We start from the raw sequence: 11,721 nt of genomic DNA, 5'->3' as shown, positions 1-11,721 counted from the left end.
AGTAGTCATGCAATCCTACTTGATAAGTTTTGTAATTATGGAATTAAAGGAATCCCCCTAAATTGGCTGCAATCCTACCTTTCTGATTTTAGTCAGCAAGTTCAGGTTTCGGATGAATTCTCCGATTATACAAGTTAAAATATGGAGTTCTACTGGTTCAATCCATGGACCAATTTTATCATGTAAAAATGACGTAAAGATGTCATACCATTAGTCTTGTTCCGATGACACAAGAAATAAATTTGGTAACCAACAAATCCAAATCAACCTACGTGTTATTTAATAGCCAAAACATTTTAAATAAATCCTCACCATCAGTAATGATTGGTGACAAATCATTGGTTCAAACATATATCATTAAATTCCATGGTATCTACACAGATTGTTATCTGTCCTGGAGTACACATATTGAAAGTATTTGTAAAAGAATTTCTTCCAATATATATTTGTTAAGAAATGTATCAAATCATTTTCTCTTAGTAGCCCTTATTGATAGTTTGCCTACTAGTTGGTCAAACATTTAGAAATAAATAATCTTTATGACAAGGAACAACTCGGTTTTAGAAAAAAATAAATCTACTATAACTGCATTGATAGAATTCACTGAGTCTGTAATAGAGTCAGTCGACAAAAATTATAATGTAACAGGAATATTCATGGACCTATCAAAGGCTTTTGATAGCATATCTCATGAAATTTTACTTAACAAATTGCAAAATTTAGGTATCCATAATATTCATTTAAAGTGGTTCGAGTCATATCTATCTAAAAGAGAACAATACGTTGAAATAACTCACATAAAAAATAAAAAATTACTAAAATTTCAATCCAACACCCAATTAGTAAAAAATGGAGTACCCCAGGGGTCTATTTTAGGTCCTATATTATTTATATGTTATATAAAGGATATGCCAAACTGCCTTAGTAATCTTGAAAGTTCAAAAAACCAGCTGTGCCTATTTGCAGATGACTCAAATCTCATTATATCTGCAAAAACAGAAGTCGAATTGGAGATATCTGCACATCTGCAACTCTCAAATGTACAAAAATTTTTCATTGACAACAAATTAGTTTTAAATACCGATAAAACTAATTTTATTTCTTTTAATACAAAACAAGACAGAAAACCTTTAAATCCTAACATATTGATAAACGATTCCAGTTTGGATCAAGTTTCCTACACAAAATTTCTCGGTCTAACAATACACAAAAACCTTAGCTGGAATCTACATATTGAACAGATAATTAAGCGGATAAATTCTGGGTTATATGCTATCAAAAGGCTTTCTTATTTATGCAGTTTGTCAGTACTAAAGATGGTTTTCCATGCACATATTCAATCCCACATTGCATATGGGATAGGAGTGTATGGAGGAACCACAGACCAAAACCTAAATAAAATTCTAATTTTGCAAAAAAAAGCACTACGAATAATGTTGAAAATGAAGAAGGATGAGTCAGTGAAAAATAATTTCACTGAACTAAATATTTTAACAGTGCATAGCCTTTATATTTTAGAATGTGTTATGTATGTTAGGACCTATCAATCTAAATTTAAAATTCATTGTGAAACCCATACTTACAATACTAGGAATAAGAAGGAATTAGTAATACCACGACACAATTTAGAATTTTATACAAAAGAAACTTCTTATGCAGGAATAAAATTTTTTGAGTCAATTCCAAAAACAATAACAAGAGTTGAAGATATTAAGAAATTTAAATCAATGTTAACCCTTTCCGCTCGGATGGGCAGCAGTGCTGACCAAATATGGCTTCTTGTAGACTCGTATTATTTTAGCGCGTACTGTCCACTCAGATCGGATGGGCAGCGGTGCTGTCCACTATGGCGCCTGCGTGCACACAGCAGCAGCCACGTCATTGTTGCGTCCCCACCAGCTCGGAGTTATTTTCGCCACGTCATTGATACTGTGCCTTTTAAAAAGTTAAATGGATTTAAAGGTCCAAAGGTAAATAATAATGTAGTCGAAAAGTATTACAATGGAAATGTTATATTTCTATAAACTAACATGAGTTACAATGAGTATTAATAATGTGACAGTAAATAATTATAAACATGATAAAAAATAAAATTAAACTGCTTATTATTGTTCCGAATACAAAATTTAACTGCAGGCTAGTTGTCATCTTGTTGTTGAAATATCTGAGATGAATGGTACTTTTCAAAACAAACACTGATGTGAAGACCGGGCTCATTTTCACAAGTTGTGCAATAAAACTTCACTCTTTTCCTGGTGCCGCCTTGTGCTCTGCTGCTACAAACGACAAAATTCTTCACTTTTCTGCCTTCAAGAGGATATGGTAGATGAAGTTTCCCATTTAGTCGGGAAATGTCTTGCAATTGGGATGGTCTTCTTCCTTTTTTATTTGTGTTCCTTACATCGCCAACAAGCTCTAATACCAGTAATTAATAATAATACTAGTAAAACCAGGTATTAATACTGATATATTTACACTTTTATTTACAGTTATATTTACACTGATATCTACAAAACTTCATTTACACTAATATTTAATAAAATTGCACAATACTAAGAATAATAAACAATCCGTTCTAATAATGCGTGTAGATTTAAACTCACTAGTGACAATGTGGTTAAAAGCGCGCTAAAACGAAAGCCTAGAGTGCAATATTGACCAGATGATCAATTTCCAAGCTTTGTAATGAAACAGCTGAATGATCTTAATGCGTTGTATTATAAAAATATATGTCAGAATAAAAAAAAAATAGAGTTTTATAACTTGTGGTCAACGCTGCTGTCCATCCGAGCGCTAGTAGGATTATTCAACGGAGAGCACAGCTGACCATCCGATCTCTGAGGACGGCAACTCTAAAAATATATGCGCGCGCTAGAGGAAATGGCGGTGGCCAACACTGCTGCCCATCCGATCTCTGTGGACATTCTAACATTACCGCTCCGAGCGGAAAGGGTTAAAAGATTATTTAGTTAGGAAAGCATTTTATTCATTTGAAGAATTTTATTCAACAACATGATCAATTATGTAACTTAGTTGTAGTGACACTATTTATTGTACCCACGTACATAATGTAAATAAAGATATTTTGACTTGACTTGACTTGACTACTGTGGACTTATTTTCCCACACATATCTTATGGGATTACTCTGTGGGGTGTCTTAATTCGTATTTTCTAAGATTATATATATTTAAAAAAATCTGTTTGCATAATAAATAACTTAATTTCCTTGGAGTCGTGTACAGAATCCTTCTGGAGCTCAAATTACTGACAATGCCTGCAGTATGTGCTTGAGACGAGTATGTTCTGTCATTTCAGGTGCACGCTGCTGCAGGTCAGAGATGTCCCCATGGTTATAATACAAGAGCTGGAAAAAAACTACAGAGTTGCTCAACACAGGCAACTGTTGTTTCATGGCCGTTTCCCATCTCAGATGGGTGTCAGATTTATAAATTGTTTATCAGAAAAAATAAAATCCATCACAAATCAACCAACGTTAACTCAAAGCTAAAAGATATGGGGAACTGAAGGGTGTGCGACTCAGTTGATTTGAAAGATTTTAAGATATGTGTAATTATGATATCTATTGAATACATTTTATATTTTTGTACTTTTGTCTTTTGGTTTTTTACTTAATTTTTTTTATTTCGAGTTTTTTATACATGGCAAAGTATATTAGCAGAAAAATAGGATTAGTGACGCATGTCATACCATTTTTTATAATTGTTAAGTTAGTGACAATAAAGGATTATTGAATTGAATTGGTATTTCTGCAGGTACTTTGCTTTTCACCTCGGCATGACAAGTGATTTCATCTATGACTATGGCAACCCTGGAGAACGTCTTGCCACCCCTCAGGAGTTTACACGGATACTTAATGAAATTCACCATGAGTTTGTGAAAGACAATGGCAAGATACAGTACAAACACAATGTAAGTATCCTTATTATTGGACAGAGTAAAATAACACATTTTTACAGCTTGACAAAATTCTAGAGAATGCAGGTAACGTCATTTGATTAAGATTGAATGTATGTATTACATTTAATTAGAAGACCTCTGTTAGATTGGAATTTTTATAGTATTGGCTTGCATCAAAATTTTGTTTTTGCAAGTCACCCTCTTGTTACTTCTAAAGTGGAAAAAATTACAAAATCCACTTAAATATTTAAAATAAATGTTTACATGTGTTCTGAACATACCAAACATATTTTCTTCAGTTATAAATATGTTTATAATATATTTTATTATTGCCAAATTGCAAAAACCAGTTAAAAAATGTTTTTTTGTTCAAAAACATGTACCTAACTTTTTGCTAAAATTTTCAAAATAAAATTGTGTGACCAAAGATAGAAGGAAGTAGGAAAAATTGAGTCATCTAAGTACTTAATTGCAGTACATATGAGTATAGTTTGTAGCAATAATTTTTTAACATCTAAAACAGACAGCATTTTCTAGTTCTATATTTTATTAGTAGTGCTCAATCCGTTAAGAGTGTTCTTGTGGGTCTCAGTTGAATACTTTAATACTTTTTTATCGTCCTAACTGCTTTCTTTCTGCGGTTCTCTACAAAGTTGTGCGATTTCTCAACATACTCAACTTGTCTTTAACCCTTTGAGTTTAATTAATATGCTCAAAAGTTAGCACTTCCATGTGTTATATTACTAAATGTGTGGAAGATTATCAGACTATTTGTTAAATACAACAGTCTGAAAAAGATTTATTTTATCTATAATTTTTTATGGGAAGCTGCTGTAAAAATGCAGGTTTAATTTGACATATAACTGTTAATAACTGATTTGAGAATCTGATCAGAGGCAACATAGACATAGCAATCAATCAATCAATCAATCATTTTCTTTATTTGGAATTTCGTAGAGAAATACAAAGGCGTCAATATGTTATAAATTACTAAAAGTAACAGTAAACAATATGTCAACATAAATTTTAAAGTCATATGGATAACAGTACAGTGAAGTGTCCGTATCAGTTATTGGGTTTTAGAAACTCTGCTAGACTGTAGAAGGGTCGGTCTGTAAGCCATCTGCTCAGCTCCCTCCTCAAGTCCTGCCCTTTAAGTCCTCTAATGTTGTCGGGAAGGTGATTATGAAGCTTGCAGCCAATGTAGAGTGGTTGTCTTTCATACAAGGTGAGTCTATGTTGAGGTGTCACGAAGAAGGATGCATGCCTGGTATTGTAGTTATGTATTTTGTCATTACGTAGAGGTTCATGTTTGTCAGCATACATAATTGCCTCTTGTATATATAGATTGACTACTGTCTTGATCTTGAGATCTTTGAAAGAGTTACGGCAGGTTTCCAATGGTTGTAGATCCGCAAGAATCCGTATGGCTCGTTTCTGTAAGATCAATACTCTTTCCATGTTGCCGTGAGAGGTTCCGCCCCAGACAATTAGTCCATACCTTATGTGTGGTTCACATAGGCCAAAATATGCTGTTCTTGCAGTATTGATGTCGGCAACTTGTTTAAGTCTTCTCATAGCATAAAGGCCAGATGACAGTGTTTTGCATAAGTTATCTACATGAGGGGTCCACGTAAGTTTTCTGTCAATGGTCATACCAAGCAGTTTCACCTTATCTTCAAGAACTATGTTTTCGAGTCCCACTGTTTCAGCGTTGCTCTTCCAAAAACAGATCTGCTTTGTTTTTGTTGTGTTTGCGACTAGGTCATTGTCTTTACAATATTTATAGGCCTTATGAAGGCTCTGAGCAGAGCGTTCTTTTAAGTTGGCAGTTGTGTCTCCACTTATTATCAGTGTGGTATCATCTGCAAACATTAAACATGTGCTCAAGTCACCAAGTTGTTGTGGCATGTCGTTGGTAAAAAGAATAAATAGGATTGGTCCTAAAACCGAGCCTTGTGGCACTCCCCGGGTTATTTCCTTTGGACTAGATTTCACAAACTGAACCATGTTGTTTGCTGTGTATTTTATCTCAACCACTTGGCTACGTCCAGTTAAGTAGGATTGGAACCATGATTTAGCTGATCCTTTTATACCAAGTGCATCAAGTTTTTGAAAGAATGAGGTCGTGTCCCAAGGAGTCAAAGGCCTTGCTGAAGTCCAGTAGAAGTCCAGTAACTATCTTTCCATCTTCAAGTAGATCAATTACATTTTGTATAAGACTAGTTATTGCAGTTGTGGTAGATTTTCCTTTGACAAATCCATGCTGCTTGTCGGTTAACAGATTGTTGTCTTGTAAGTGTTTTAATAATCTTGCAAGGACCACTTTCTCTATTAATTTAGAGAAATTTGAAACCAATGATATTGGTCTGTAATTTGAGGGATCTGTGGGAGCACCTTTCTTGTATTTGGGGTAGACCTTTGAGCATTTTAAAGTGCCAGGGAATAGTCCTTCTTTAAAATGATTTATTAATTATACTTGCTAATGGAGAAATCAATTCATAGGCGCAGACTTTGATTATTTTGGAGGGAATTTCATCCAGTCCTGCTGACCATTTAGGTTTAAAAGAGGCAATTATTCTTTGTAGCTCTTCTGGGTTGGTAGGAGTTAGTTCAGAGAGGTATATGTTGCACCCAGCGATGTTGTTATGTGTAAGTGGGGTTCTTGATATATTGTTTTTTTCCAGCGCCTCATCAGCAGCACTAACGAAATATCCATTAAGTTGTTCTGCTATTTCAAGGGGCTTTCTTAGTACTTTTCCATCCACTCTTAGTTGAATTTGACCGTCTTCTTGTCCTTGCTTTTTTCCGCTCTTTATTTATAATGTTCCAGATTGCTTTTGATTTATTATGTGCTTTGTCAATGTATTCCTTTGATATCTGCTTTCTCAGTGATTTTAATTTAAGGTCATAGATTTTCTTTGTGGCTGCACAGGTTTCTTTGTCTTCTTCAGCTCCTGTTTGTTCATATCTTGAAAAGGCTTGCAAATAGTCTTGCTTTAGCATAAGCGCGTCTTTGTTTTCGTAGATTTTTGTGTTTTTCTTCCTTCTTGGTCTTTTTTTCTTTTTTGGACAGGCTGTCTCTATATTAGCAGTCAATGATGTAAGGAATTTGTTGTAGGCTTCCTCAGAGTTTTCAGCATTATGGACCTCGAGCCAGTGGTTTTCTGATAGGAGGTATTTCAAGTGTAGCAAGTTTTCTTCATGGAAAACCCGTGTGATTTGACCTGGTTGAGTTGAGCTTGACCTAGAGGACTTGAAACTACATATTTGGGCCCTGTGGTCAGAAATTCCGGTTTGTATCACCTCAATTTTGAAATTTGTAATATACTGATTAGTACACACACAGTCAATGGATGTTGCAGTTGTGCCAGTCACTCTGGTAGGAGGTAGGTGAAGTCTTTCAATGTCAAATGAAGCAAGCATTTCATTTAATTTGGTTGTATTGTTGTCAGATTTTAGAGTGTCCACGTTAATATCACCCATGATGATCAGGGGGTTTTTATGAGCTTTAGTTTCTTCTATGATTGCGGAGAGTCGGACCAGGACCTCATCCAAATTAGCCTTCGGTTGTCTATACAGTCCGAGCAGATACAGTGCACTGTCTGCTTGGCATATTTTGATCATTGAAGCCTCTAGATTTAGCTCCTTGCATTCCTTTAGTACCTCAATGGGAACTATGGATTTCACTAGGCAGTCTTTCGAGTAGATTGCGACGCCACCCATTTTGTGGTCAGTTCTGCTGAAGTGAGAAAGAAGTGTATAATTAATTAGGTTAGTGATGGTAATTTCATTTTCGTTTAGGCCATGTTCTGTCAAGATGATGATATCAGGCTCTGTAGATTGTATTAGGTGGTTTATGCGGTCAACTTTGCTTGCTAGTCCCCTTACGTTCTGGTGTATAATTGTAAAATCAGCTAATTTGCTTTTATTTTGCTGTTTATAAGGTTGTTGTGGCCTAAAAAATTAGTTTGGTGATCTTCGGATGGTTGGGTTGCTTGATTTAAAATTGGTTTGAGCTTGGTTGGGGACGGTGGCTGTAAAGAGTGGTTGGGATTGGGATGTCTTCAGGGCCACTTTATCTGAATCCTGTCTCAGTGTTTTCAAATGGGCTGGTGAGAGCTGATTTAGCGTATCAGAAGAAGGGAGGGTTATTGGGGTCACGTTTTTAGTGGCTGTAGAATTTTTTTGAGTCATAATCTGACGATAATATTCAATATTCTTCGTAAAAAATTCATCTACACTTTGTTTTTCAGGCTTCACCTTTGCATACATTGGTGGTGTTTTTGTAAGTTGCGCTTTTGCCTTGTCTGGCTTACATAGTGATGAATTTAAAGTGTGGTGAGGTGTAGCCATGGTTTCAGGTAGAGGTGATTGATCTCTCTGTTGCCGTGGTTGACTATCTGTTATTTCACATTTCTCTCTGTACCTTTTTGCCTGCAGTGAGATGCTGAAGTAGTTCTTCCCATGTTTCACTTGTCTGTGTTTGTTTTCAGGTGTTGAAGAGAAGGCGGTATAGGGATTTAAGACAGATTTATTAGACTTTTTTATTTCTTGTTTGGGGGTAACAGGAGGATGAGTTTGATCCTTCATGTCTTTAATCAGGCTTTCTAATTTGCCTTGCCTAATTTTTATCTGGTCTATGTTCCAAATTACAGAGGAGTTTGATAGCTGTATGATATTTTCTATATTGTCTTGTCCTAATTTTAGTTTGGCTAGTTCTGTCAGTAGGAATGTATTTGAGGCTAATTGCAGAGTATTTTGAGTCGAGCTGGTAGGTGACTCTGAGTTGCAGGTCTGCGTTTCTATGTTCTTGAAATTTTTTTGGCTGTCCAAATTATCCGTTACCATACACTTGTTAGTCTTAAGTTGTGTAATTTCCCCCTGTAGATGCTTTATTTTTCCTTCATGTTTATGGATTATTTCTCCATTTTTTTTATCATGTTCTTCAAAAGTCATTATTAGTTCTTCTCGCAGTTTAAGCTCTTTTTCCAACTGTCGGTCCGTTTCATTCACGGTTTCTAGAAGGCACAGGTTTCGTTGCAGTACAGTTTCCTTTTCTTCTTCCAATTTTTCAATTTGGGCTTCATAGTGCATGTTGTTTATATTTTTTATTTGGTTAATTTCTGTAGTTAGTTTTTAGGTTTTCCATTTTCATCTGTTCCAGGTCTTGTTTAAGTTTCTCATTTTCCACCAGTAGAGCATTCCCCACTTCTGCTGCAAGAGTAAGAGAGGTTTCAAGATCCGGTTCTTGTTGATTTTTTAGATTTCTAATTTTTTCTTCAACATGTTGCATGCTCTGGCTTTGTGGAGTGGTTGTACAAGTGGGGCATTTCCATTTCTCTATTTCTGCAGTTTTCAGTTGTTTAAACATCTTGTCTGCTATATTCAGGCATTTTGAGTGGAACCATTTCTTACAGTGACCTGTGCAGAGGAGTGCTTTGTATCTTACATTGGTAGCACAGACTCCACAGGGGTATTTATTAGACATAGCCCTTGGAATAATTTTGTTTTATCATTAATTAGCAGATAATAGTATAAAAAAGTTCCCCTTTATGATATTTTGCGGTAAGTAAAAATAAATATAAGTGAATATATATTGAGTAGTATATTTCCTTTGCTATAACAGTAGTTTTCTATGGTCCAGGTGGTTTTATATTGGGGATTCTGATGCTAGTAGGCAGCGATTTTGGTGTGGTTATCAGTCGCTGATAGCATGTCTTAGGAAAAATGCTTTTGTTTACTTAGTTAGAATGAGGTTGTTCTTAAAAAACAGTCAACTGCCAGTGCAAACAGACAGACAGTTTATTGCAAATGTCTGATTATAAGAAGGTGTGCAGTGTATTTATTTAATTATTCATAATAAATAATTATTCTAATTGTACATTGAATATTTTCTAACAGCTGAGAAACAGCTGTAGAATTAGAATATTAGTCTGACAGTCTTATCAGTCAGATAGCAGACTGAGGTCAGTCAAGGCCATGTTGATTGTCAGATTGTTGGATGTAATCTTAATAGACTGGTTTGCACAGGTGTTCCAGTACGTCACCATCTGATATCAGACTGACTAACGTAGTACTTCATTTCTTGTCCAGTTGTATTCTATTTAATTATGGCAGATAATTGTTTTTGAAAGTCATTTATTTAAAAGTGAGCTCCATTAATTTTGAAGATTGAAATGATATTTTGATTTTATTGCAATCAGTTGAAAGTGTTAATTCTTCTTCATCTAGTTAGTCAAAAAAACTATCACAAAACATGTGGATTTTATGTTGTATGGAGACTGCTTCATTAAAGTGAGTTTAGATGGAAATTGTAAGTATAGTTAAGCAAAATTAATTGCTAGAAGTCTACTTTCTTACTTAAAATTATAATATTTACTGTCTGATCGATGTTTATTTTCATTATTCTTTATAAAATTCACCAGACATGAGGACCACTAAAGCACTGTATTGACACCACACTCTTATCAACTAAATAAATGGCTTGCCAAATGGCCGCAGAGCTCTTTTCTATCATTGATTCCCTCTAATGGCTGTTTCTTCTCACTTTTATCTGACCACCTTGATGTCCCTGTAGTTCCTAACAAATTTGAGTTTCCAAACTGCTTACGAGTTTTTAATGCTAAGATTGGTGTGGGTGTTTAAAAACACTACCAAAAGATGAACATTTTGAAATGTTGTGTGCAATAATGTTTTAAGTATGTCACTCTAGAAGTTATATTTTATAGTGAGGGAAACAGGTTATGGCAATATTAGATGTTCTATCCATTAATCAGCATTTTTTTAGAGTGTTCATCTGCGTATATCAGGAACTCCTAGATCTTCTTTTGTGATCAGGCGTACTAGATATATAACATCATCAAAAACTTAAGATCAACAGGATGGTAAAGGATTGTCCATCCCCAGAGGGTTGACTTCTGGCTGGTTTATACCTTCCAGTTGAACCTACACTGGGTTCAACAAAAACCGATCTCGTCACTTGTATCTGGGCAACCCTAACCACAAGTGTCAAGATGGGTGCAAGGTAGATTGATAAGTTTAATCTACTGTGGGGGATGACTGTTGGAGTAAGCGTTAAAGGCAGTTGCTAGCCTAAACATAAGGGCGTGCCAACCCCTACCTGCTTTCACTGAAGAGGCTGCTAGGCTGCATCGAACGACTTTTCACAACCCTGTACCTACAACCAAGACATATTAATGAATTCTCAGCATTTTGATCTATAACTGATTCGTCCTGCATTTTTTTAAAATTTGTTGATGGAATATACTGTGTCATGTTGACAGTGGGAGGAAGGTGACTTCATCATATCAGACAACTGTGCAGTAGCTCACGAGGCGAGCCCAGAGACGCAAGCTTCTCCATCACAAGTGGGGCTCAGAGTTCTGCATCGAACAACTGTTCACAACCCGATACCTCCAGCCAAGACTTGATTACTTCAAAACACTTGATGCCTTACTAAATACTGTATTTTGAGATTGTTTGATAAAAGTTAAAGTATTTACTGTGGAGTACCTAAATTCTTTGATTTATAAAAGTAATTATTAAAAAAACAGCTTTAAATTAATGTAAAGAATGTAAGTTTTAACTAATAGTCTTGAGTGTGATGTAATTGATCAATATTACAAATACTTATTGCAAACCGCTTGTAAATAAAGTAAACTGTTTCCTTTATTGTGATGGATGAAAATGTGCAGAAATATAGTGAGAATTTGACTGTTAAACATAGATTTAAAAGTATTATTTTTAGACTACTGTTTTTCCATGTTGTCTTTCAATAAATATTTGATTTATTATTATT

At 35.0% G+C, this 11,721-nt stretch overlaps 1 protein-coding gene across 1 annotated transcript; it reads left to right on the top strand.

Moving 5' to 3' along the window:
• Positions 1-3,317: 3,317 nt before the first annotated feature.
• On the top strand, positions 3,318-11,721 carry LOC124373445 (the record flags this gene model as incomplete). Its single annotated transcript, XM_046831817.1, has 3 exons — positions 3,318-3,398; positions 3,776-3,932; positions 11,207-11,721. Coding segments are annotated over 3 exons (385 nt in total), but the record flags the coding sequence as incomplete, so codon positions are not given.

The sequence above is a fragment of the Homalodisca vitripennis genome, unplaced genomic scaffold, assembly GCF_021130785.1.
Source record: "Homalodisca vitripennis isolate AUS2020 unplaced genomic scaffold, UT_GWSS_2.1 ScUCBcl_5591;HRSCAF=12383, whole genome shotgun sequence".
In the NCBI taxonomy this organism is placed as follows: domain Eukaryota; kingdom Metazoa; phylum Arthropoda; class Insecta; order Hemiptera; family Cicadellidae; genus Homalodisca; species Homalodisca vitripennis.
Note: the sequence above shows the minus strand (reverse complement) of the source record. Positions and strands in the feature narration are given on the sequence as shown.